We start from the raw sequence: 27,611 nt of genomic DNA, 5'->3' as shown, positions 1-27,611 counted from the left end.
TTGTGGGACTCTGTGATAAGATGGGGAAGAGTCACAGCAACAGGTTGTTTTAAAATATGGCAAACTCAAAACTGACATTCAGGCTGGAAAGAAGTGTGTTCTGTGTATGTATTGTATGTACTGTGTGTTCTGTGTGTGTGTGTGTGTGCATTGTATGTACTGTGTGTTCTGTGTGTGTGTATTGTATGTACTGTGTGTTCTGTGTGTGTGTGTATTGTATGTACTGTGTGTGTTTTGTGTATGCTGTGTGTGTTCTGAGTATGTACTGTGTGTGTATTGTATGTACTGTGTGTGTTCTGTGTGTGTATTGTATGTACTGTGTGTTCTGTATATCTACTGTGTGTTCTGTGTATGTACTGTGTGTGTATTGTATGTTCTGTGTGTTCTGTATATGTACTGTGTGTTCTGTATATGTACTGTGTGTGTATTGTATGTACTGTGTGTTCTGTATATGTACTGTGTGTTCTGTGTATACACTGTGTGTTCTGTGTATGTACTGTGTGTTCTGTATATGTACTGTGTGTTCTGTGTATGTACTCTGTGTGTATTGTATGTTCTGTGTATGTACTGTGTGTGTATTGTATGTACTGTGCATGTACTGTGTGTGTTCTGTGTATGTATTGCATGCACTGTGTGTTCTGTGCGTGTGTATTGTATGTACTGTGTGTTCTATGTGTGTTTGTATTGTATGTACTGTGTGTGTGTGTGTGTATTGTATGTACTGCGTGTTCTGTGTGTGTGTGTATTGTATGTACTGTGTATGTAGTGTGTGTGTTCTGTGTATGTACTGTGTGTGTATTGTATGTACTGTGTGTTCTGTCTATGTATTGTGTGTACTGTGCGTCCTGTGTGTGTTCTGTGTATGTATTGTATGTACTGTGTGTTCTGTGTGTGTGTGTGTGTGTGTGTGTATTGTATGTACTGTGTGTGTTCTGTGTATGTTGTGTGTTCTGTGCATGTACTGTGTGTATTGTATGTACTGTATGTTCTGTATGTACTGTGTGTTCTGTGTATGTTCTGTATGTACTGTGCCTTCTGTGTGTGTTCTGTGTATGTTCTGTATGTACTGTGTGTTTTGTGTATGCACTGTGCGTTCTGTGTATGTTCTGTATGTACTGTGTGTTCTGTGTATTTACTGTGCGTTCTGTGTATGTACTGTGTGTATTGTATGTGTTGTGTATGTACTGTGTGTTCTGTGTTCTCTTTATGCATTGTGTGCTCTGCGTGTACTGTGCACTCTGTGTATAATGTGTTCGGGTATTAGGAGCCATGACAGTGGAGGATGGGTAGGTAGGTACCTGGAGGGGTTTGCGCCCCTCCAAAAAATGTTATCACCAGCCGCCACTGTTTGTTAGCCAACCGAGCGTCTGATTTTTGTCAAAAGGGCGTGTGCCAGGGTCTTGTCTTGCATACTAACAGTACACAAATTGTTGGTCGAAAACACTAACGTAGTGACCTACTAGACATACTACGAGACTATAAAGAAGAAGTGGCAGAAATACCTGGAATATTTTGTGGGTAGAGGGGCAGTCTATTGGCAGCAAATTGTAGCTGATAATTTATATATTTTTTGGAAGATCATAAACTCCTATTTCATTTGAACTACTGTTGTTTGTGTTTCTTATATGTCTAATATGTTTCCAAATGGGCTTTATTATATATATATTATTATATAAGATATATTATCTTCTTCACCTAACTATTATGGTGTGCTGTGGGTCTGCTATACACACACAATGTTTTTGTTCTTAATGGATCTAAAGCATGAAGTTCAAAAACATTATGCCTTTCCAAATCCTTTATTTTTTTGAGGCCTAAAAATTTCAGGAGGTGTCCATATTTAAGAGCATAAAATATTGAGGAAGGAAACTTTGGAGAAACTGGTGGAGTTGGTCAAACCAGTGTAATCCAGGGCAGACACCAACTATTTAAAGCAAAAAATTGCTAACCTGAGGAGTACATTTAAAAGTGAGCTGAACAAGGTCCTGGAATCTGACAAGACCTATATGTCCCCAGGCTGTGGTATTACAACAGCATGCGGTTTTTGACAGACCAGACAGAACCCAGGCCATCGCTGTCTATGCTCCCTTCGGCATCTGCTGAGGCCACAGCTCTTGAAGTCCGCACAGGTCCTGATGCATAGGATGAAGATGTGGAGGAGCGCAGCTTGACCCAGGTATAACATTGTTGAACATATTTGTATCAAAAAATATAATGATGATAACTAGACGATATTGGTAAAATATTTCTGCCTTAACAAAGTGGTTTCCATATCAATAGACAGTACTGACCAAAAATGATTTGAACAAGAATGAAAAATGCTGGGGTCAGAATGATAGTCTTTTCTTTTACTCCACATTCAATTTGCAACAGTGAGGAGATCAAATTTGTGTGTGATTGATGACCAAACCCTAAAAAAGATTCTAATTATGTTCCATTTTCATACACAGGAAAGTGTCAGTCTGGAGGAGCCACTGGCCAGTAGCTAGACATATTCGCATATCCCTCCCCTATGTCCTGCTGCTAAAAGGGCCAGGAAGAGCAGGAATCTGGAGGAGGCCACAGCTTCCTTCCTCAGCCAGGCCACTACTGCGTTCCGTACAGACCCGATGAGGCTGAGGCATTTGGGTGTGTGACTGCCAATAAAGCAAAGGAGCAGGTGCGAGGAACTCATCCTGCAGCTCCTCAACAAGGGGGTGAGGGGCCAAATTTCTGAAAGCACCCACATTTTGGATTTTGTGGCCCCACCTTCACAGCCAACCCACACACCACAGCTATCCCACCCACCACAGCAACATGGGGGTCAGTGGCAATACCAGCCACAAGACCCCCCCCCCACAAGGCTGCTAGACTGGGTATTTTAACCCCTTCCCCACTCAGCTCTTTTTTTTTTTTTATAAAGATTTTTTTACATTATATTTTCTAGATTTTTATATGCATAGAATGCACTTTTTGATTAAGTTCTTTGTATTTGGATGGCAGACAGCATATCTAATTTAATTTGTTTTATTTTTTTTCTGCACAATAAAAAAATGATGTAGAATAATAGTTGGCTATGTGTTTTACTTCAAATGACAGTTTGGGAGTAGGCAGTTAAATAAAAAAAAATACAATGTAAAATTAACACGGGACACCAACATAGTTGTATCTTTGATCTTAAAAGTCCAGGAATAATGGTGTTGTGGTAACTTGCCTAAAAAGACAAACAACAAGCATTATAATAATATTCTTGATATCACTATAAAAATGCCTTTTGACCACTTCAATGCAGGGCATTTTCACCCCCTTCCTGCCCCGGCCAATTTTCAGTTTTCAGCGCTGTCGCATGAAGTCGCAGAGTTCCAAGCTGAAGACATTTTTATTTCATTTCCAAAGCTGGAATATTTCCCTTTTTTGGACAAGTTTCACACATGGAGACACCCCCTAGTACCCACTGGAGCACCTGTGTGGGACACCCTAAAAAGTTTGTTCTGGTGTCCCACACTAGTGACAACCAGAAAAAATGATGTTAAATACATGTTAGTTTTGATTACTAATTTCTGATTTCCCAAAGTGTTTTACATATCAATAGACAGTAGTGGCCACAAATGATTGTGACAAGAATGAAAAATGCTGGGGTCAGATTGATAGTCTTTTCTATTTATTAAATTCAATTTGTAACAGTCATGAGCTGAAAATTGTGTGTGATTGATGAACCAAAAACTAAAACTATATCCCTTTTTCATACACAGGAAAGCCTCAGCCAGGAGGAGGCCGTGGAAAGTGGCAGCCAGGAGGTGGCGGGGGTAAGTTTCAGCCATGAGGTGGCCAGGCCCAGTAGCCTGCCCGAATCCCAGGTCACTCCCATCGGCCTTCCACAAAAAATTCCAGGAAGAGGAGTGACCTGAAGGAGGCAGCAATTGGCCTATTTCTGAAGGCTACTGCGGCCCTCAGAAACCCGCCCAGTGTTCAAGAGGACTATGCCTATATGACAGCCTACAAAATGCTGGAAATGGAAGAGGGCCAATGTCTCTTATGTGAGGAAGTGATCTTTCAAGCCCTAAATAAGGTGTTGAGGGGCGAACTCACAAGCCAAAGTCACATTTGTGAGTTGAACTATGGTCCTCCTCCTCCAGGTTCTCCTCTTCCTCCTCCTCCACCCCCTACCACACCTCCAACACCAGAGCCACAGCCTGGAAGGAAGTGTGTAAGGAAGATAAGAGAGTGATGGCCTGGGTTCAGTCTGGTCTGGCAAAAGATGCAGGCTGTTGTATGACCATGGCCTGGGGACATAGATGTCATCTGCTGCTGTTCCTGATTTCTTGTATTCCTGGACCGGATTGTGCTCACTATTACAGTGCCTTGCGAAAGTATTCGGCCCCCTTGAACTTTTCAACCTTTTGCCACATTTCAGGCTTCAAACATAAAGATATACAATTTTTATTTTTTGTGAAGAATCACCAACAAGTGGGACACAATTTTGAAGTGGAATGAAATCTATTGGATTTTTGAAACTTTTTTAACTAATAAAAAAATGAAAAGTGGGGCGTGCAAAATTATTCGGCCCCCTTGCGTTAATACTTTGTAGAGCCACCTTTTGCTGCGATTACAGCTGCAAGTCGCTTGGGGTATGTCTCTATCAGTTTTGCACATCGAGAGACTGAAATTCTTGCCCATTCTTCCTTGCAAAACAGCTCGAGCTCAGTGAGGTTGGATGGAGAGCGTTTGTGAACAGCAGTTTTCAGCTCTTTCCACAGATTCTCGATTGGATTCAGGTCTGGACTTTGACTTGGCCATTCTAACACCTGGATACGTTTATTTGTGAACCATTCCTTTGTAGATTTTGCTGTATGTTTGGGATCATTGTCTTGTTGGAAGATAAATCTCCGTCCCAGTTTCAGGTCTTTTGCAGACTCCAACAGGTTTTCATCTAGAATGGTCCTGTATTTGGCTGCATCCATCTTCCCTTCAATTTTAACCATCTTCCCTATCCCTGCTGAAGAAAAGCAGGCCCAAACCATGATGCTGACACCTCCATGTTTGACAGTGGGGTTGGTGTGTTGAGGGGGATGAGCTGTGTTGCTTTTACGCCAAACATATCGTTTTTCATTGTGGGCAAAAAGTTCGATTTTGGTTTCATCTGACCAGAGCACCTTCTTCCACATGTTTGGTGTGTCTCCCAGGTGGCTTGTGGCAAACTTTAGACGAGACTTTTTATGGATATCTTTGAGAAATGGCTTTCTTCTTGCCACTCTTCCATAAAGGCCAGATTTGTGCAGTGTACGACTGATTGTTGTCCTATGGACAGACTCTCCCACCTCAGCTGTAGTTCTCTGCAGTTCATCTAGCGTGATCATGGGCCTCTTGGCTGCATCTCTGATCAGTCTTCTCCTTGTCTGAGCTGAAAGTTTAGAGGGACGGCCAGGTAGATTTGCAGTGGTCTGATACTCCTTCCATTTCAAAATGATTGCTTGCACAGTGCTCCTTGGGATGTTTAAAGCTTGGGAAATCTTTTTGTATCCAAATCCGGCTTTAAACTTCTCCACAACAGTATTACAGACCTGCCTGGTGTGTTCCTTGGTCTTCATGATGCTCTCTGCACTTTCAACAGAACCCTGAGACTATCACAGAGCAGTTTTTTATTTGCTAAAAAAGTTTAAATTATCCAATAGATTTCGTTTCACTTCACAATTGTGTCCCACTTGTTGGTGATTCTTCACAAAAAATTAAAATTTTATATCTTTATGTTTGAAGCCTGAAATGTGGCAAAAGGTTGAAAAGTTTAAGGGGTCCGAATACTTTCGCAAGGCACTGTATATGGACTCCTCGGGCCACCAATTTTGACTGTAAAATAATTGATGTGTGCCCTGGGGTACAAAGGCTTTGGAAATTTTACCAGTTTCTCCAGCGTTGCCTTCCTCTTTATTTTGTTATGACCCATAATAAATTGATATTTATTTTTCACAAATACTTGCCTATGTGTTTTACTTTAAAAATGACAGTTTGTTTGTGAGTAGGCAGGTACATTTCTAAAATACAATGTCAAATTAACAAGGGACACCAACCAACCTTCTTGAGGTTAAAAAATACAAGATAATAATGATGTTTTGGTAAATTGACACACAAAGTGAGAAATAATATTATGGAGAGCACTAGAAAAAAAAATGCAGAACTTGAAAAAAAAAAACAAGTTTTATGGAGATCTGACGAAAAAAAAAATTAATATTATTCATGAGATCACAAGAAATTATAAAGAAAGAAGTTTGTGAGAACTCTGTGTGAGCATGTGAGCAGCATATGAGCAGCAAAACAACCTCATTTTTCTAGCATTATAAAGAAGACGAGAATGAGCTGCATTAAAAGATTTCAAAATTTGCAGCGTGACAAATGTGCTATGTCCATTACGAATGCTAGTTTTACCAGACCGAGCACTTCAGTCTCGTAATTTATTCTGAGCAAGCGTGGCACCTTGTGCTTCAGAATTGTGTACACACGATCGGAGTTTACGCAAACGGATTTTGTTGTCCGAAAATTTAAGAACCAGATCTCAAATTTTGTGCGACGGAAATTCAGATGAAAACTGTCCGATGGAGCCTACACACGGTCGGAATTTCCGACAACAAGCTCCAATCGCACATTTGCCATTGGAAAGTCCGACCATGTGTACGCGGTATTAGGCTGAGTTCACGTTGGAAAGGCGTTTGCACAAGATATAATAGACAGCATAATGTGCTGTTAACACTAAGCGTTAGCTTTGCGTCGCATCAAAATTGAAGCCTCGTGTCAAGTCAGGAGGTGTTTGAAGCCTTCTAATGCCTCCCATTCAAGTCTATGGTAACGCTCTAGAAACGTTCTGGCAGGCATTTTTGTTGTGGTTTTGGTGCGGATGCAGCGCATTATAATTTGTTTATTTCTTTCACTTTCCATTGTGGAGCAGTTTTAACGTTCATCAAACACTACGAAACCACGCATAGGGCGTTTCTAAAGCTCATTGACGCTTTTAATAACGCCATACAAACGCTATAGGAGCCCTTATACAAGCTGTACCCTCACTACTTTACATTGTAGCAAAGTATCATTTCTTCAGTATTGTCACATGAAAAGATATAATAAAATATTTTACTGTACTGTATATAATCAACAGGTTGGGTGCTGATTTGATATATTTTATTTGAATGTATACTGTATGTATGTCAATATTCTGGAGATTTTAACTTGTGTCTAGGTATAAAAAATTTATATTTTTAAAAAACATAAATATTGGTTTCAGATCAATTTAGTAGGAAATAAAAAAAAATCTTCCACACGTTATTTCTTTTCAATATTTGCATTAAATATCCCATCATATAACATGGAATAAAAAATATTTCAAACAAACACAAATAATTATTCTAAATGAAAATGTCTTCAATATACCTGCCACAGGCCTGGGAAATTCAAAATTATTTTATAATAAGCTATAAAAAAATGCATAATCAGAGATTTTTTTTCTGTAAAAATGTAATGTCAAAATGATCAGCAGATGGATATACATGGGCAAAACTAGACATACCATTAGGCACATATCTGACAACAGATTTCTCTCTGAAAAATACAGTTTGGTTTGTTACTAATGGTTTGTTACTTCTAAGAATAGCTGGGAGTAGTTACATTTAGCTAGACTTGTTTTCTATTGTTGAAGACTTTCCACTGATCACCCAAACAGCTTCTTCAGATTCAACAGGAGAGAACTGGAAATGTTTAACCTGGGGGCAAACACACCAACCTAGCCTTTTCATGGTAGAGACAGATTTTTGTGGGCTAAAGAAAATGCACCACGGAATGTATGCTATAATAGTGTAGGAAAGTGGAAAAACAACACTGGGCCCATATTATTATCTAATTTGTAATTGTTATTTGTAATTGGATCTCACTGTCTGAAAATGGAACATATACATTTTAAAATCAGAATAATCATATAACAATATATACTTAAAAATGTTAGTCTGTTTAGTGAGGAGAGCCATAAAAACACATGGACACATAAAAACAGAAAACAAACAAAAAAAGGATATAATGGTATGTAACAATATCTCTTACAAAAAGATTTGTCTCATATAAGGTATTGTTATTATTCCATTATATCCTTTTTTTATGTTTTTGTATGTATCCATGTGTTTTCATGGCTCTCCTCGCTAAACAGACTAACATTTTTAAGTATATATTGTTATATCATTATTCTGATTTTAAAATGTTCCATTTTCAGACAGTGAGATCCATTCTCTTTATTTGCTGTCTGTAGAACCTTGATCGTACCCTGAAGAGGCCTAACGGTGAAACATGTTGATACACAAGGGTTCACTGTACATTATTATTAGTATACATGATTTTTACTCTTCTTTGAATGTTTCATTCATGTTTTGTTAATTTTTCTAATAAATATTGTTATTTTTTCATACTTTTTTGTTGTTTCCTACGCCTTCAAAGTCCAACCTAGGTTTACTGGTTTAGTATTCCTTTTCTTTTTGTGTATTTCCTCAATTTACGGATGTGGCTATGTGAATGCGTTCCTTTTAGTCTATAGGTGGCAAGACACTATAGCATAGTGTATAAGTCCTGGGAGCAACCAAGTACTGGTAGGCCTGCTTGTCTTAAGGGAAAGGAGGCTACTATAGGTTTAGCACACAGTTTCCAGCTATAGTGTCTGACCACCTGCGTTGGGGTAGACGTGATATTCATGACAGTTTGGCAAGGTATATCTTTTTGTTGATAACACAAAGGTGTTTAAAAGGGTTGATAGTAACATGGAAGAGGTATCTGTAACATGGAATATGATTTAGCATTGCTTGAAGATTGTAGATCAGCTTCTGGGTTTTATTGTCAAAGCGTAATTGAACAAGCTGAAGTTAAAAGCTGATTGGTTACTATGCACAGTTGCACCGTGTTCTGTGTTCACCATCTTTAGTAATTCTCCCCCACTGTGTCCAGCTCTGGAGACCTCACTTACAAAAAAATAGAATGAGTCCAGAGACAAGTAACAAAACCGGTGAAAGTTTTTATTGATAGGTGAAGCAGGTGGGGTAAGTGGCACTACCTATAAAGGGGAACAAACCTAGTCCCGACCAATATTGCACTCTATCACACTACAGTGCTGAAGTGAACAAATAATAATAAATCATATAACGTGGTATATATGTGCATTAATAAGCCATAACATGCAAAGAGAATATTAATATCAGCATCATGTATGTGATTGATGCTTAATGTGCAAAAAATTTATTAATTCTTTACGTGACAAAAAAACCCAAATAACATAAGAAATTACATAAAGAATTCTAATCCAACAATTAGTGACCAGTGTGGCAGTCAAGGAATATAGAGTGTGCCAACCAAAAAATTAAGTGTACCAGCCAAACATATACATTTACAATATATAAAAAAAATTAAAAAGTCCAAAAACACAATAAAGTAGTTATAAAGTTAACGAAGCTCCAAAATGACCACGTGTTCAAAGAAACAGGTGACTCTTGTGCTCATCAGATCAGGTGACTCTAGTGCTCCCCCTCAAGGTCCCCACTCACCGACTCCTGCTACCCCTACAGGGGTAATAGGCATATATAAATGGCCATGGATAGTCTTCCTTAATGGCTTCCTTAGCGGTTTACTGGTAGCCCCTCTCACTGGCTCCCCAGACCAGGATATCCACACCGATCTCCTACTCAGCACTTCCCCAGTCACAGTATCCAAAAAAGAAAGGAAGCTTCCCAGGGCTCCTCTGCTGTTACTTTCAGCAAAGTCTTCTCTTCTCTTCAATGAAGTTGTATCTGGACCTCTTAGAATTTTTAGTACAAGTGTGCTATGATGCCATTGGTGGGATTAGTGAAAGGCGGGTGTTCCCAAAGGTAGTGCGTCTATCAGATTCCAGATATAAGGGAAAAGAGCTGTCAACCTGAGTATGCAATAATTCTACATGAGGGGGAAGGTGTAACTATGCTAGTGTAAATGAGGTTGTTTTCTCACCTCTAAACACTCTACCACATAAGGATAAGATTATACAGGTATCCTGGGTCATTTCATTTTGTTTTTACCTACCAGGCATGGAGCGATGAATACATTAGCTGGAACCCAGATGACTTTTGTGGAATAAAGAAACTGTTTGTTAACAGTGATTATTTCTGGAAACCAGACCTTTACATCTACGAAATGTAAGTGAGCTCAGTGTGATGGTTCTTATATGGAGTGACAGCTTCCCAGTGTTGATACCACACCAAAAACTTTCCCTACATTATGGTGTGTCCAACTTCCTTGAATTGAGAAGACCATAAATGGTAGAAACGGAGGTTGTACTGAACATTACCAGGTCTCCAATATACAGTGCCTTTCAAAAGTATTCACCCCCCCCCTTGGCTTTTTACCTATTTTGTTACATTACAACCTTTAGTTCAATGCTTTTTTAATCTGAATTATATGTGATGGATCAGAACACAATAATCTAAGTTGGTGAAGTAAAATTAGAAAAATATATACAACTATTTTTCAGAAATAAAAAACTGATAATTGGCATGTGCGTATGTATTCACCCCATTTGTTATGAAGACCATAAAAAGCTCTGGTGCAACCAATTACCTTCAGAAGTCACATAATTAGTGAAAAGATGTCCACCTGTGTGCAATCTAAGTGTCACATGACCTGTCATTAAATAAACACACCTCTTTGAAAGGCCCCAGAGGCTGCAACACCTAAGCAAGAGGCACCACTAACCAAACACTGCCATGAAGACCAAGGAACTCTCCAAACCAGTAAGGTACAATGTTGTTGAGAAGTACAAGTCAGGGTTAGGTTATAAAAAAAATCCAAATTTTTGATGATCCCTAGGAGCACCATCAAATCTATCATAACCAAATGGAAAGAACATGGCACAAAAGCAAACTGCCAAGAGACGGCCACACACCCAAACTCTCGGATCGGGCAAGGAGGGCATTAATCAGAGAGGCAGCACAGAGACCTAAAGACCTAAGGTAACCTTGGAGGAGCTGCAGAGTTCCACAGCAGAGACTGGAGTATCTGTACATAGGACGACAATAAGCCGTACACTCCACAGAGTTGGGCTTTATGGCAGAGTGGCCAGAACAAAGCCATTACTTTCAGCAAAAAACAAAATGGCACGTTATGAGTTTGCGAAAAGGCATGTGGGAGACTCCCAAAATGGAAGGTGCTCTGGTCTGATGAGACTATTTTTCTTATTGCAATATAAGCCCTACCCCCCAAATAATCCCTACTCTGTTTCCCCAAAAATAAGCCCTACCCTGAAAATAAGACCTACAAAGACTTTAACTAGGGCTTATTTGGGGGGTAGGGCTTATATTGCAGCCATCACCAACAATCACATTAGGTCTTATTTTCGGGGGAAACAGGGTATATGTTGAGTGGTGTGGCGTAGCATGGGGGGGGCAGCTGGTTCAGTCGCCCTGGGGGCAACATTTGGAGGGGCGCAGACAGGGTAGACAGGGCCACCAAAAGGCAGCCCAGGCAGCAGGCAAACTAAAACCTACACACTGTGCCTGGTAGGTGAGAGGGCGCAGCATGGATGTTTTAGTTTACTTGCTGTTTAGCTGCTGTCACTGAGAAAACAGGGAGAATAGATCCAAGCATGCAGAGGAGGGCGGAGTGGTAGACGGATCCCGATTCCAAGGGTGTGCAGGCAGTGAGCGATGCGCTTTGGGGTGTGGTGGGGTGGGGTAGACAGGCCGGGGGGGCGCAGGTGTGCCAGCAAAGGAAAAGGTCAAGGTGGAGGAGGCTCCCCGCTGGTTGCAGCTGCTGCCACCGGAGATCATGGTGGAGAAATACTCCTGCCTGCTCAGGACACAGTTAACCCTCTTGTCCCTCGTGCTGCAGGACCAGTGAGATGTGGGGAATTGTGTGTGTGTGTGACAGGTGAGAGGGTATCTGGGATGTGTGATCAGAGTGGAGGGATCTGGTGGGGTATCTGGAGGTGTGATCAAATTGGAGAGATCTGGGGGCATCTGGAGGAGTGATCAGAGTGGAGGGATCTGGAGGTGTGATCAGAGTGAAGGGATGAGGGTGGGTTCTGGAGGTATGATCAGAGTGGAGGGATCTGGTGAGGGAATCTGGGGATGTGATCAGAGTGGAGGAATCTGGGGGGGGATTTGGGAGTGTGATCAGAGTGGAGGAATCGGGGGGGTATCTGGGGGGAGTGATCAGAGTGGGGGAGTATCTGGGGGTGTGATCAGAGTGGGGGAGTATCTGGGGGTGTGATCAGAGTGGGGGAGTATCTGGGGGTGTGATCAGAGTGTGTGGAATTTATCTGGTGGTGTGATTAAGGTGGGGGTATCTAAAAGTCCACAGGTTGGGGGGGGGGGCAAATTATTTGTCTTGCCCTGGGAACTGACAACCCATGCTATGCCACTGACTGCTATTTTCTTACTGCTGAATTTACTATTCAACATTTAGTAATGGATTTTGTCTGTCGCTGTAACACAATTGGCTGGAGACCTTTGTTTGCTGACAATAAATGAGTTGTGCGATTATCAGATACATTTAATTACTATGGCATTTTAACACCTTTTGAGGGAAGTGAGTAAAGTGTGGTCGGCATATAGCTAGAAGTATATCAATAAAATGTGCCCCTCCTTTCTGATCTCAGAAATTTAGGAGGTGTGCATAAAGTGTAATCTGGGTTAAAATGCATTATCAGTATAATGGGATATTTGTATTATGCTTTGTAGCTAATCCCTTGTCTTGTCCCATAGGACGGAAAATGATAATAACTCTCCAGAAATTCCATATTATATACTGCGTAACAATGGGCAAATCATTAATGCAATGCCACTACGCATTATCAGCACCTGCAATTTGAACATTTACAAGTTTCCTTTTGACGTCCAGACATGCAGGCTCTCCTTTGGCTCTTTTATTTACACAGGTATGCTTGTTGCACAGATCATGTGTTTGACATATTTGCTCTGTAATAAGTTCTAATGGAAGTAAAAGTATTTAATTTTTTAGAACACAGCTTTGGTATTCATACCTACTATATATCATCTGAATGGCAGCACTAAAAAAATAAAATAAATCAATCTGTATAACTAGTTAGCATTACCAGTATAAACGATAAAAATTCAAGCAGATGGAATGACCATTGCTGGTGTTTATAATATTTTTGGCAGTTCCAGTCTATGGACAGCACTAGGGAGGAACAAACAAGAGAACATTTGCACACAGCTCCTTCTTTGCCCCCCTAGTAGACTTACTATAGACAGACAGAACCAGTGGCATCAGGAGGGGGGCTTTTGCCCCAAATGGGTCCCCGAAAATCCCCAGGTCTCAGGCATGCACCATTCTATTGTTAGCCCAGAGGGCCGCCACTGAGCGGGGACCGATCTGATCTCAAGCGCTTCCGATTGCAGTCAAGTGACATAGCAGGTTTCACCTTCTGGAGCCTGCAGCACCTATGATGGACATCCCACTGGTCCAATGCCGGGACTGCGCTCATCTCTTCCACCACTGTAGCTCCCCGCACATCTGCCCCACTGCTATGCCTCCTGCACATTTTCTCCACCGCTGTACCCTCTTCTCATCTATGATATGGATGATATACAGAGTGATGAAAGGAAGCAGAGATGAGACACATCTCCTTGTCCTGGCACACTCATCCTGCTGATCCATCTCTCGCATCCAGCCCACGTTCTTGTTTGTGATGTATGGGATGTACAGTATGTGATATATGGGATCCTGGGGAAAAAAGTGTGGGAACTCCCACCCAAGATCCACTCCCCTACCAAAAAAAATAAAATGATACAATCATATACACAAACACTTCAAAAGTGGTATTTTTCATCCAATTTTTGTATTGTGTGTATGAAGCTTAACTGTTAGTACATAAAAAAATAAAAATCCTCAATAAACATAAATACATTAATTCTCTGAATAATCAGCATTCATTCAAGTGCTTCCATGCAAATGTGAACATCATGTTCTTCTCTTTATTGGAGAATGTTATTTTGTATATGGAGTGTTTATGTGGTGAGTTTACACTTTTCATTGAACAGAGTTTGGATAACACAGGGTTAAACGGAAAGGACATAAATGAACTGCACATTATCTGGACAGAATGCTTGGGGAGATAGTGATGTGTTCCTGCTTAGGAGATGTATGTTAGCTTGGGTGGCTGCAAACTCTGCAGGGCTCCAACACACACTCACTGCTATTCCAACCCTTCACATATTTCCACATAAACTTCCCTCCTGGCATTAAACTTTGCCAGGTATTGTGCTCAGCTTACCACCCCAAACTGATGTTCCTCCCTCAGCACACCTCTCTCCCTGCATGTCCTGTGAGCAGAATAGCTGTGCTCCTCCTCTCGGTTCTCTCATCATATGGCACTGAAGATAGAGGAGGGGGGGATTCAGCGGGACACACAGAGCAAGTATGCAGGAGACTGGGGGGGGAGATGAGGAGACAGAAAATCAGGAGGGGCCGACGGGGAGGAGGGCATCACAAAAGGTCGGACTAAATACAATCTCTTAGCAGCAGGGACCTGATCAACCTGTCAGCTAGCTGGGATTGACAGGTAGATCGAAGAGGAAGCTGTAATGGGGCCCCCTACTGGCAATGCCTGAATGGTCAGGTGCGTGCCACTTACTATTGCAAGCTGTGTCGGCGGCTGCTGGTGCTGCACCTGCCACACAGCTTGCATACTTCAAAGTCTTGCAGGACGTGGCTGCTAACGGGAACCGAGTTCCTGTTGTGGAAAAAGTACATGAACTCCGTTCCCATGCGTTTCAGGACTTGAGTCCTGGATGTATGAGATGTATGTGATGTATGTGATGTCACATACAAGCAAAAATGAATGCACAATGATGAGCTAATTTTCTAAAAGCAGTGGGCCTGTGTGTAGGATCATAAGTTGGGCCCCCTGCAGCTGAGAAAAAGTGCAGCTCTCTGCCCCACAGGAAAAGTTGGGTGTGATTTTCATTGCGCTGAATACTGGCTGTGGCTTAAAGGGACACAGAGTGCAGGGGTCCACTAGTAAGTGAAGCAAAGGTTCAGGAATAATTTCATCAAAGTTCCCAGAAGCTCAACAGTAATTCCACAAACCGTCACCTGATTGTGGTTTTCTCAATCACAGTGAAATCCTTTCTTTCTGAGATTGGTAGTGGCAACCAAGAGAGTCATCTTCCTCCAGATGGTGGATGGGGCTAGCAGGACTGTGATTGGCTTTAGCAGTGGCCAATCACAGTCATGCTTCTGGAAACAGGGACCCCCCCCCCAACCCCAGCAGAACTGCACCTAATCTCTTCCCCATAACAAAAGCTGTAGATCGCAGATTGCATAGTGTATGGCCATCTTTATACGAGTACATAGGAGGGAATGGACAGAGACACTGAGGTTTCAGGCCTCGTTCACACCTCTGTTTTTTTGGGTGTTTCGGAGCGTTTCCCCTTGTCACACATAGGGTAGCCCATTCACTTTAATGGGTTGCCCTACACGCAACAATCACCCCAAAGAAGCTCCAGAACTTATTTAGAGTGGAGTGGGGTCCATTCACACATAGCATAGTGGAGCGCATGTTTTTGGTAGGGCGTTTGCTGCAGCACTCATAGGGCAGCCCATTGATTTCAATGGGCTGCACTACACAGGGCAAAGTACTGTAGCTCATTGAACATTTTGACATTTTGTGGTTTGCACGCTTTTACTGCATATTTTGTTGCATCTGACGGCTGTTTTTTCACATGGCAAAATGTGTGTTTGCTTCTGTGTTTGGGTTGCCGTTAACAATTAGTGGCACCAAAAGCCAGAGTAGCTCATTTTAGGTGTATAAAAGTGGCTATACACTATTCAATCTGTTTCTACAATCTCTGTATGATCTCCTTTAGATTTACCAAAACAATATAGTAAGAGATCCCACCTATTTATTCAATAACTCTGTACCCAATCAGGCAGACCCTTGCACTACATAGTTGAAAATATGTCATAGGGCAAAGTGATGGGGGGGGGGGTCATCACGTTCCCCTTGCAGAGGGGGGGTGGGGATAATTTCCTGGAGGGGAAGGGCAGGTGCAGAGTGTGTGTTAATGAGGTCAGCTGCTGAACTACTTCCTTCTAAAGGTTTTTCTGTCCGAAATACCGAATTTCAGGATGGAGCAGGAAGTAATGGAGGGGTTTTTTATGGAACACACTAGAGGCTGGGGTAAAGCCTGTGCTAAAAGATATTGAAAGCTTTGGTACATTATTGGTACATTGGGAAGCTGGAGTTTAGAAAAAAAAGAGAATGTCCATCTAAGTCAGGCTTTTACAGTCAGCTGTTTACAGTTGGATTGAGAAATTTTCATATGTTTGTAGGCACATTCAAAACCGCGGGGGATGTCCCCTGGCTGAGTGTTGGATTTTCTTGGCCAATGATTATTTACTTCTGCAGCACCCTCTAGTGTGCTGGTGTATATAGTTGTAGTGTAGGAAAATTTGGCCAGGCTGAGAACCAGGCCTGAGTTGAATCTGGGTCAGGGCTTAGTGACTCCGGGAGGCTGGATGACTCAGCAAGCAGTATCTCTAGTGACTCCCCTGCTTTCTGGAACCTTGGAGAAGCTTCCAAAACTAGAGAGGGGAGTCTAGGAGGAGCTGCTTGGAGTATTGATGATGGCCCCAGCCAATCCCCAGAAAAATGGGCTGTCAGGGGGCAGGCCACTTTATAAATACTCTTGAGTCATGCCAGCAGGGAGTAGTTGGTGGAAGATGGATAAGGAGTGCTGAGGAAGCTGTTGTGGCCTTTGAGGGTGCCCCTTGTCTGGGGATTAACTTCAGGCCTGGGCTCAGGTGCTGGACGGACCCTCTACAACACACTGAGTAAATCCTTCCTGGAGGCATGGGAGCAAGGAGCGGACAGCAGGAGCAGGTCACCATGTCCAGGAGTTCTCCAGAGAAGTCAGGGGGATGGTGAGTGAATAGTCTGGGAGGACTGTGGAGAAAGAGAGTGTCAGTCTGGAAGGACTGTGGAGAAGTAGCCAGGAGGGCTAGTGAAAGGGGCAACTGCAGCCAGCCAGGCTGGCAGTGCCTGAAGTGGTGGTGCTGGGATCAGTAGCCACAGAGATGTAAGCTCAAAAGTGGACTTTGCTTCAGAACCAATGTGCCCGAGGTCCTTGCCTTTAAAGGGCTTTTACTTTGATCTGTGTCCTAAAGAGAAAATGTATGTGTAGCGCTATGCCAAAGTATCAAATTGAAAATATACATGTCAACATATACTGTATATATCTCAAAACATTTAAATAAAAAACATATCCACTGGTGCTACATAAACACAGAAAATCAAATCAAACATTTAAGTGAAAAAAATAAATATAATCATTCACAACTTTATCTCAAAAAGTGCAAGTGCTAAATTAGTTCCAAAATATAAAGTCCAGTGCCAAATTGCAAGAAAATTTCCAAGGTGTATTCTTCATGCATACAACACCACCACCACCGTGAAACTGGGGAAGGCTTACCAGAAGACTTGGACTTAGCTAGGCATATGCCCCCCCAAGTCATGTAGGCTTATGGATGGAATTCAACCCAATAGGTATAAGTAATCCACAGGTTCGGCTCGCACCGCAACATCAATTTGGCAAAAATTTGTTGTTATCCAATAAGAGATGGGGTAGTGGTATCGTACATAGAACCATAAAGATAGAAATCCAACATAGCGAAATATTGTCACAAAAAGTACTTTAAAAAAGTACCCCAGATGACGACCCGTAGTCGAAACACGTTGCGTGGACTCCTTTGCAGACATCGCTTGCATTCATTCATGTACAGTGCCTTGCGAAAGTATTCGGCCCCCTTGAACTTTTCAACCTTTTGCCACATTTCAGGCTTCAAACATAAAGATATAACATTTTTATTTTTTGTGAAGAATCACCAACAAGTGAGACACAATTGTGAAGTGGAATGAAATCTATTGGATAATTTAAACTTTTTTAGCAAATAAAAAACTGAAAAGTGGTGCGTGCAAAGTTATTCGGCCCCTTTACTTTCAGTGCAGCAAACTCACTCCAGAAGTTCAGCGAGGATCTCTGAATGATCCAATGTTGTCCTAAATGACTGATGGTGATAAATAGAATCCACCTGTGTGTAATCAATTCTCTGTATAAATGCACCTGCTCTGTGATAGTCTCAGGGTTCTGTTGAAAGCGCAGAGAGCATCATGAAGACCAAGGAACACACCAGGCAAGTCTGTAATACTGTTGTGGAGAAGTTTAAAGCCGGATTTGGATACAAAAAGATTTCCCAAGCTTTAAACATCCCAAGCAGCACTGTGCAAGCAATCATTTTGAAATGGAAGGAGTATCAGACCACTGCAAATCTACCAAGACCTGGCCGTCCCTCTAAACTTTCAGCTCAGACAAGGAGAAGACTGATTAGAGATGCAGCCAAGAGGCCCATGATCACTCTAGATGAACTGCAGAGAACTACAGCTGAGGTGGGAGAGTCTGTCCATAGGACAACAATCAGTCGTACACTGCACAAATCTGGCCTTTATGGAAGAGTGGCAAGAAGAAAGCCATAAAAAGTCTCGTCTAAAGTTTGCCACAAGCCACCTGGGAGACACACCAAACATGTGGAAGAAGGTGCTCTGGTCAGATGAAACCAAAATCAAACTTTTTGCCCACAATGCAAAACAATATGTTTGGCGTAAAAGCAACACAACTCATCACCCTCAACACACCATCCCCACTGTCAAACATGGTGGTGGCAGCATTATGGTTTGGGCCTGCTTTTCTTCAGCAGGGACAGGGAAAATGGTTAAAATTGAGGGGAAGATGGATGCAGCCAAATACAGGACCATTCTGGATGAAAACCTGTTGGAGTCTGCAAAAGACCTGAAACTGGGACGGAGATTTATCTTCCAACAAGACAATGATCCCAAACATACAGCAAAATCTACAAAGGAATGGTTCACAAATAAACGTATCCAGGTGTTAGAATGGCCAAGTCAAAGTCCAGACCTGAATCCAATCGAGAATCTGTGGAAAGGAAAGAGCTGAGAACTGCTGTTCACAAACGCTCTCCATCCAACCTCACTGAGCTCGAGCTGTTTTGCAAGGAAGAATGGGCAAGAATTTCAGTCTCTCGATGTGCAAAACTGATAGAGACATACCCCAAGCGACTTGCAGCTGTAATCACAGCAAAAGGTGGCTCTACAAAGTATTAACGCAAGGGGGCCGAATAATTTTGCACGCCCCACTTTTCATTTTTTTATTAGTTAAAAGTTTCAAAAATCCAATAGATTTCGTTCCACTTCACAATTGTGTCCCACTTGTTGGTGATTCTTCACAAAAAATAAAAATGTTATATCTTTATGTTTGAAGCCTGAAATATGGCAAAAGGTTGAAAAGTTCAAGGGGGCCGAATACTTTAGCAAGGCACTGTATATGCTGTTTTGATACCTTCAAAATGTGAGTGTTTCTTTATAAGCCGTATTTATTAATACGGAGCTCAGGACCGGGTTGGGAGTGCGCCGCCGGCAGCGCGCTCCCAACTCATGGCTGGGCACTTAAAAAGCAACGTACAGGTACGTGCTTGTGCCCAGCTGTGCCATTCTGCTGACGTACATCGGCGTGAGGCGGTCCTTAAGTGGTTAAGGTATTTAGTAAGAGGCATGGTAAACGTTTTGAAGTTTACATTTTTACTACAGTTCTTTGAAAAATTAAGACATTAAATAAAATTTTTATTTTTTTCACAAAATTGTCATTTTAAGTTATTTCTCAAACACGGCATATGCATACTTGCAATTACACGCCAAAACACATTCTGCTACCCCTCCCAAACAAGGGAATACCACATGTGTGAGATTTTTTAACAGCCTAGATGCATAGAAGGGTTCAAAATTTAAGGAGCACCTTTGAGCTTATAAGGAGTATAAATTATGGATCTAATTTCCTGACTACCTATCACATTTCTGAAGGCCCTGGAGTGCCAGGACAGTGGAAACACCCGCAAAATGACCCAATTTTGGGGTAGGCAAACACCCAAAGGTATTTTCTATGAGGCAAAATTAGTCTTTTGAACATTTCATTTTTGGCCACACATTTTTGGAAAATGTGGAAAGAAAATGAATACATATTTTTTTACACAAAGTTGTTAAGTTATATGATATTTATAACACATAGCATTGACATACTAAGAATTACATACCAAAACACATTCTGCTACTCCTGCTGAGTATGGTGATACCATACGTGTGAGACTTTTTCATAGCCTATCCACACAGAGGGGCCCAAAATCTAAGAAGCACCTTTGGGCTTTCAAGAAACATAAATCAGGCATAAACGATGCATCTGACTTCCTGACTACCTATCACATTTTTGTAAGGCCATGACCAGGATACTAATGTGGCTGCACTGGCATGGATGACTGGCATGGTAGATCGTGACTCTGATGTGGCTGCATTGGCATGAATAACTGGTGTGGCAGATCAGGGCTCTAATGTGGCTGCACTGGTGTGTGACATTGTAATATGTAAACAGACTCAAAGATTCAGTGCAGATTGGTTCTCCTTCCCTCACACAGTCTCTGTGTGGGAAAAGGAGATTCAATAACTGGCAAAGGACCTTTTGTTTATTTACATTGTGACACCTGTGATTGGACACAGCTGATCACAATGTAAAGGGCAGCTGTGATTGGCCCTTTACCCCAATCTGTGATCCGCTGTGTCCAAGGCACACAGCAGTCACAGAGAGCTCCCGATACATGCCCCAGGGGGTGCGCAGGAGGTGTATACATGGGAAGACATCCAGGGATGCCCTCCCAGAACTAGAGAGTCACTCTGAGACTGTATATTCAATATACGGTGAGCAGCAAGTGGTTAAGCCACTCCCAATTTAATCCCAATTTAACCATACCCGTTTTTAAATCTTCTCCATACCAGAGTATCTCTCCCTCTTAAAGCAGAAATAAAGTCTCTCAATCAACATTAACAATTTTTAATCCTTATGCTGCTAGCATTGGTATATAGATAATTTCTTGTTTTAAATTGTTTTTTGTTTACATTTTTTCAGTTGCTTCCTGGTTTCTGGCCTAGGCCAAAATGATGTCATACATCGCAAGAGTCTTCATGGGCATTTTTTTCTTTTATTTGGAGGAGGGGTATTCTCAGTTAAGCACACCAACCTGCCTGCATGCTTGAGCTAAAGGCAGATGGACTCAAGGGAGTAAATGCTACATGAATCATCTGTCATTACTCAAGATGGCTGCAGCTAGAAATGCTAGGGGGGGTTTTTTCCAACGTGTTTTTTTTAAACAAAATAAAGCATAGAGACATGGGTGAGTTTGCTTAAATATTAAACATGAATAAATTGTGTATTCAGTTTGTGTTGTTTAGATACAATTTAATTCCACTTTAAGTTACAAAGTTGGGTAGTATGATGTATAAGGAAATAAATGTGATCTACAGTGTGGACATTAGTGTCTTTCTAATAGTCACTTCATTACCAATATCTTGCCAAAAGATTGTGCTTTTACATCCACCATATTTTTCCTGGTTAATCTATAGTTGCATTAGAATGTTCATCAGAATGAATAGTTACTAGCAGCAGTGCCACTCTTTGTAGTTTCAGATATCGTTCTATGGCCAAAAAGCAACTCTTCAGTTGTCAACCAAAATGCACAAACTGTGTTTGCCTCTAAAGATGAATGGGAGCTGCAGTCAGTAGCAGTGTACAACACGACATATACGACCATGGGACTGGAATACAGCCAAGTCATCTACAGTGTAAGGAATAACAGTGCATATTAACTACTTGACATCCCTTCACCTTTCTCACTGTATTTTGCTATGTATCTTCTCTTGCAATTATTAAGAATAATAATAATCTTTTGGGGACTGATGCTGCATCGACCTAGATAAGTATGATGCTAACACCCCCCCCCCCCATTTCTTTTAATGAATCCTTACTCCACATTGTAGACACCAAAGAACAACTCTCCCAAGCCTTAACTGAGCTTTTTCAGCTTAACAAGGGCTCAATGTCAGGAGCATCTACACCGTGGGAGGACCACAGGGCTTATTTTAGAGGGCAATGCATTTCTGCAGGTTCTTGTCTGAAGAAAGATGCAAATATTGTAAAGGCCTGTTTATTGGGGAAACTGTGCACTGCAGAGTGCCTTCTTGTACTCTCCCCCGCAGTATCACGCCTTCCCACAGTGGTTTCTCTGCATAACCAGATTAAAACCCTAGCCATGAATATTATTGCTAAATCCTTTCTGTGGGCTAAACATAAACTTTATGAGTACTCTAATAAGCCCCATAAACAGCTGGTTATTAAAATCAGGCCATGTCCCCTTCATTCTTTCCATGATTTTCTTCTCAAATCAGATGGTGTGCCTACGCACTGCCCCCAGACTATGGCCAAGGTCTTCAGAGATTTTTATAGAAAACTTTATAACTGCTTAACCCCTGAAAATCACTTCTCTTTTAAACAAGAGGATTTAATTTCCCTAAAGCCCCGTACACAGCAAAAGTCCGATGAGAGCTTTTGGTCAGATATTCCGACCGTGTGTATGCTCCATCGGACTTTTGCTGGAGGAATTTCCAAAAGATTGAGAGCAGGTTCTCTATTTTTCCGACTGAAAAAGTTCTGATTGGAAATTCCGACACACAAAATTCCTACGCATGCTCGGAAACAATTTGACGCATGCTCGGAAGCATTGAACTTCATTTTCTCGGCTCGTCGTAGTGTTGTACGTCACAGCGTTCTTGACGGTCAAAAGTTCAGAGAACTTTTGTGTGACCTTGTGTATGCAAGCCAACCTTGAGCGGAATTCCGGCACTTATCCTGAGCCTGGATGCCCAAGAAGCATTTGACAGACTAATGTGGCTGTATATGTTTGCTATTCTGGTTTTTACGGTCCTTTTATAGTGTCCTGGCAGGCTTTATATTCTAATCCTAGTTCCCAAGTTCAGTTATCTTCCTTCCTGTTGCAATCTTTCCCAATGTCTAATGGCACCAGACAGGGGTGTCCGTTATCACCACTTATTTTTATCCTGTGCCTAGAACCTCTGGCTGCTGCCATTCGCTCCCACCCAGACAGTTGGGGTGGGGGGGGGGGGTACCTATGCAACAGCGGGAATATAAACTTTCCATTTCCATTTTCCTTTTGCTTACAATATTCTGTAACTTCACCAATCCTCTTCCTTCCTCTACCTTCCTTACATAGCCTGTTAACTCAGTTTGGATCTTTGTCTGGTTATAAGGTGAACACTTCTAAAACAGAAGCTATACAGCATGACATGTTCTCATTCTCTTAAATATTTGGGGGTACAGCTGACACCTACGTACTCCTCCAACTTTGCTGCTAACTATCCCCCTCTCTTACAGGAAATTAATAACATGTTGAAACTTTGAGACACCTATCCTATATCTATGCTGGGTAGGATAAACGTTTTATATATTTCTGTAATGACTAAATTACTTTATTTGTTTGAAACTTTGCCTGTTCCCATACCCTTGACCCAACTTAAAGTGGTTGTAAACCCTTACAAACCACTTTGACCTACAGGTAAGCCTAGATTAAGGCTTACCTGTAGGTCCAAGAAATATCTCCTAAACCTATAAGCGGCATTTCCAACAACGGAGCTGCCGCGCGTGTCGGCTCCCGTGCGCATGTGCTGGAGTGACGTCATCGCGGCTCCGCCGAATGACAGCGGCGGAGCTGCGAGACCCCACCGAAAAGATGGATGCGCCGGACTACAGGGGACAGCGGTGACATCGCTGGCTCCTGTGTCAGGTAAGTGACACATAATGGGCTACTATGCGATGCATAGTAGTCCATTATGCTTTACCTTTGCAGGGAATGAAAGAGGAAGTAACACCCATCAGGGTTTACTTCCTCTTTAAACCTGTACAACGCTGGCTCCTCAATTCTGTATGGCACAATAAAGCACATCAGATTGCTGGCTCTGTGGTGCTCTCTCCTCGGTCTCATGGGGACTGGGAGCTCCTGATGTTATTAAATATTATTACATCACCCATTTATGTTCTGTTGCCTCCTGGTCTAGTCAATATGCCCAGAAAAGATGGTCAGAAAATGAGATGGATTCCCTTTACCCCACATACCCTTGCTCTTCGATTTGGTCTCCCTCTACACATACAAATGCTGCACTAAAACAGTTATGTCTGAATGCGATGCTCTTCACCATGCCCTCCGATGTCCAACATGCTTTCTAACCCCCTTATCCCAGACAGTTTATCTTATACCTGTGTGGGGCACCCTGGGCCCAGGCTTCCCTCTTTCAGCTACGTCACTATGTTAACCCTACAACCCGAAGGTCCTGCACCTTTGATGATTTGCAGACTAAGTATCACATTCCCAAGAATATATTCTTCTCCTTCCTCCAACCTCCAAATTAAACATGATTTCTCCTCCCTATCCCCATCCCTTACCCTGTTTAAACCCACTGCATTTGAATATATTTGTTCCCAGGGACCTTATCAATTGCACCTAATATTCTCTATTTATAAATTACTTTACTCCGCTTACTGTGGACTATTATACTTATATGCGTATTCTCCAACAGCCTATTACCCTTCCCTGTTGGGACAAGGTTTGATCCTCCCCTTCCAAAATTTCCCATTGCGTGGTGCAGAGAGAGACCCTTAAAGTATAACTAAAGGCAGAACTTTTTTATTTTGTTTTGGATAGAGTGGAGAGGAATTATAATGCATGTCAGGTTTCATTACTGTCTGTGCCCCCCGAGGAGATACACCCTCTCCATTTGTCCTGTTTACCATCATCATTGAAAGTCAATGTAAAAGAAAATCCCAAATTTTGGGTTGTCTGCAGAAACGTAACAAAGGGGAAATCTTCCAATAGGGACAGTGGTTCTGGGGGTCTCCAAGGAATTTCCTCAATTTGCTGAGTTTTTACAAAGGGACATAGGTGGCTGAAGAAAATCTGACAGGGATTATAGCCCTCCGTTGCTTTATCCAAAATGAAAAAAAAAAAGTTTCCCCTATAGTTCTACTTTAACTTTCTCACTTATGCTGCGCTGTCATACTGATTCATACCAAATTGTCTTGCATTGTTCAGTAGTTGTACCCTTCTGCTACTCTGTAATGTCTCTTCTTCAATGATTAGTTGTTCATTAGTTGTACCCTTCTGCTACTCTGTAATGTCTCTTCTTCAATGATTAGTTGCTCTGTCTTTCCTGTTATATTATCTTTTAGGTCTCCTTTCCCTGGTTTCAGTAAACATGTGAAAAAGTTAATCTCTTACATTTTGTTAGCAGCGAAGAGGACTATCCCATTAAATTGGTTGTCCCCTGTTCCCCCTTCCATGGCCCAGCTCCTGAATATTATAGTTGATTTTCGTAGAATGGAATACCTAAGGGCCCTTTCACATGGGTTGTCCGATCAGGTCCGCCTGTCAGTTTTTCAGGCAGAACTGATTGGACAATCTATTTATCCCTATGGAGCGGCGGATGTCAGCAGTGACACTATGGTGGTCCTGTTTTCCATCAGTCTGGCGGATTGGATGAAAACGGACAGGTGGTCCCTTTTCATCTAATTTCCCTATACAGGAGAGCTAGACTCTGTTGTTCTTCACTCTGCATAGTGAGCGGAGGCAGACCTGCCATCCACATGTTTAGCGGGGATCAGGGGAGTGATCCCCTGCTGAGCAAGCGAATCCTGCAAAACGGGGGCACTCATGTGAAAGGGGCCTAACTGCCTTTAGTCAATGATGCTCTGTCTGAATATGGCTCACCCCTTGCACAATGATTATGGCCATCCTTAATAGTCTATCCCCACAATGGTTCCCTTTTCTTTAGGTTCCTACAGCGTTTTTGATGGCCCTCTGGTGTATTTCCCATAAATTGTAGTAGTCCATTTACTCTGCAAGTTGATTTTGTTTCTTGCAACTAACTTCTGTTTTGTATGTGCACACTAATGCGCGTACACACGGGTGGACTGTATGGTGTACTTAGTCCGTCGAAACACATTTCAGCGGACAGTCCGCTCGTGTGTGGGCTTCAGCGGACTTTTTCAGCGTGCAGTCTGGCGTACTAAGTATTTCGGATTTTTCGAACTTTGGTTTCAGCGGACAATCCGCTCGTCAGTATGCTAGTTCGACGGACTAAGAATGGCGCATGCCCAGAAAGGATTTACACGGCGGAAGGGTGCTTTGCTGTGTCTTGGACTTCCTATTTCTAGTCCCGTCGTACGTGCTGTACACGTCATCGCGCAAGCTTTCGACGAACTGTTTGTGCATCCGTGTGTGGTCAAGTCCGTTCAGTCGAAAGTATGACGGACTGTCCGTCGGATTGTATGACGGACTAAGTATGCCATACAGTCCGCTCGTGTGTACGCGGCATAACACTTTGTGACTTTGACTTTTACTATGACTAATGAGTGCAATGTGTTATTGTATCTATATGTAACAGTTGGGCCTTTTCTGTGCTTTTGGTCCTTTGTGTACAATATTGTTTCCTTTTTTTGATTTTTTATTTTCTTTTCTTGTATATGCCTTGAAAACTGCTGTGTGAAGAGGAAAAGAGGGGAGAAGAGATGCAGCCACACACAGCACTAGATCTCTTCTCCCCTCTCTTCCCCTTTACACAGGGAAAGGGTAGGACAGAGCAATATAACATGTTTTTTTCATTAATGCTAGGAATGCATTAAGGTACAAAATTATTTTAGCTTTAGTATTACTTTAATTGAACAAGCTAAAGTTAGAACCCGATTGGCTACCATGCACATCTGCCCCAGATTTTGCACTCTCCAGTTTTAGTAAATCAACCTCTGGGCATGGGCGTCCGCAGGCAGGGGCAAGGGGGGGGGGGCAAGGGATCGGATCAGGAGTGATGACCCCCATCACCAATCTCTGTCACCCCCTCTTTCTCTCTCACCCCTCTGTCTTTTTCACCCCCCCTCTCTCTCTGTCACCCCATCTCTCTCTGTCACCCCCTCTGTCTCTTTCTGTCAGCCCCCTCTCTCTCTCTCTCTATCACCCTCCACATGTATGCAGTTTCTGACAGTCTCTTGTGCCATGTCCGCAGTCTCTTGAGCCATGTATGCAGTTTCTGACAGTCTCTTGGGCTATGTATGCAGTCTCTGGTCATCTCTTGTGCCATGTCCGCAGTCTCTTACAGTCTCTTGAGCCATGTATGCAGTCACTGACAGTCTCTTGGGCCATGTATGCCCTCTCTGACAGTCTCTTGGGCCATGTTTGCAGTCTGACAGTCTCTTGGACCATGTCCGCGGTCTCTTGGGCCATGTCCGCAGTCTCTCACAGTCTCTTGGGCCATGTCTGCAGTCTCTCACCATCACCTGTACTATGCCTGCAGTCTATAACCAAGATAATGTGATAATGACATTGTCGAAAAAAGGGTCAGAGCATGGGTGACCTTAAAATGATGCCCTTCCCTGAAAAAAGTTCTGCGGACGCCCATGCCTCTGGGTACTTTGCAAGGACATTTGCCCCAAGAGTTAGTAAATGAAGTGGAGCTTTGCTGACTTTGTCATCCAATCATGTGCAAGCAAAAATGCTGTTTGGGTATGTGATTGGGTATTCTTTGCAAAGTGAAGCTTTAATAAGCTCTGAAGTAACTGCACTTGCAAAGTGCACAGTCTATTTTAGTAAATCAATCCTATTGTTTGCTC

The 27,611-nt window shown here is 42.2% G+C and overlaps 1 protein-coding gene across 5 annotated transcripts in view; it reads left to right on the top strand.

The window, feature by feature from the left end:
* The window catches only part of LOC143931124 (5-hydroxytryptamine receptor 3A-like), a 71,425-nt gene that overhangs the window by 39,573 nt on the left and 4,241 nt on the right, over positions 1 to 27,611 (top strand). For 4 of the 5 annotated variants that reach the window (XM_077455739.1, XM_077455740.1, XM_077455738.1 and 1 more), the window contains 3 exons: positions 10,054 to 10,163; positions 12,729 to 12,901; positions 21,564 to 21,724. In XM_077455739.1, the coding sequence (XP_077311865.1) occupies positions 10,054 to 10,163; positions 12,729 to 12,901; positions 21,564 to 21,724 (444 nt within the window). Of the gene's footprint in view, positions 1 to 10,052; positions 10,164 to 10,833; positions 10,977 to 12,728; positions 12,902 to 21,563; positions 21,725 to 27,611 lie in introns of those variants that run through there. The other variant, XM_077455742.1, reaches the window with a different exon arrangement.

This window comes from Lithobates pipiens, unplaced genomic scaffold (genome assembly GCF_037356315.1).
Source record: "Lithobates pipiens isolate NorthernLeopardFrog02 unplaced genomic scaffold, aLitPip1_a1.2 Scaffold_10, whole genome shotgun sequence".
NCBI classification, from domain to species: domain Eukaryota; kingdom Metazoa; phylum Chordata; class Amphibia; order Anura; family Ranidae; genus Lithobates; species Lithobates pipiens.
This window is presented reverse-complemented; position numbering and strand designations above follow the sequence as displayed.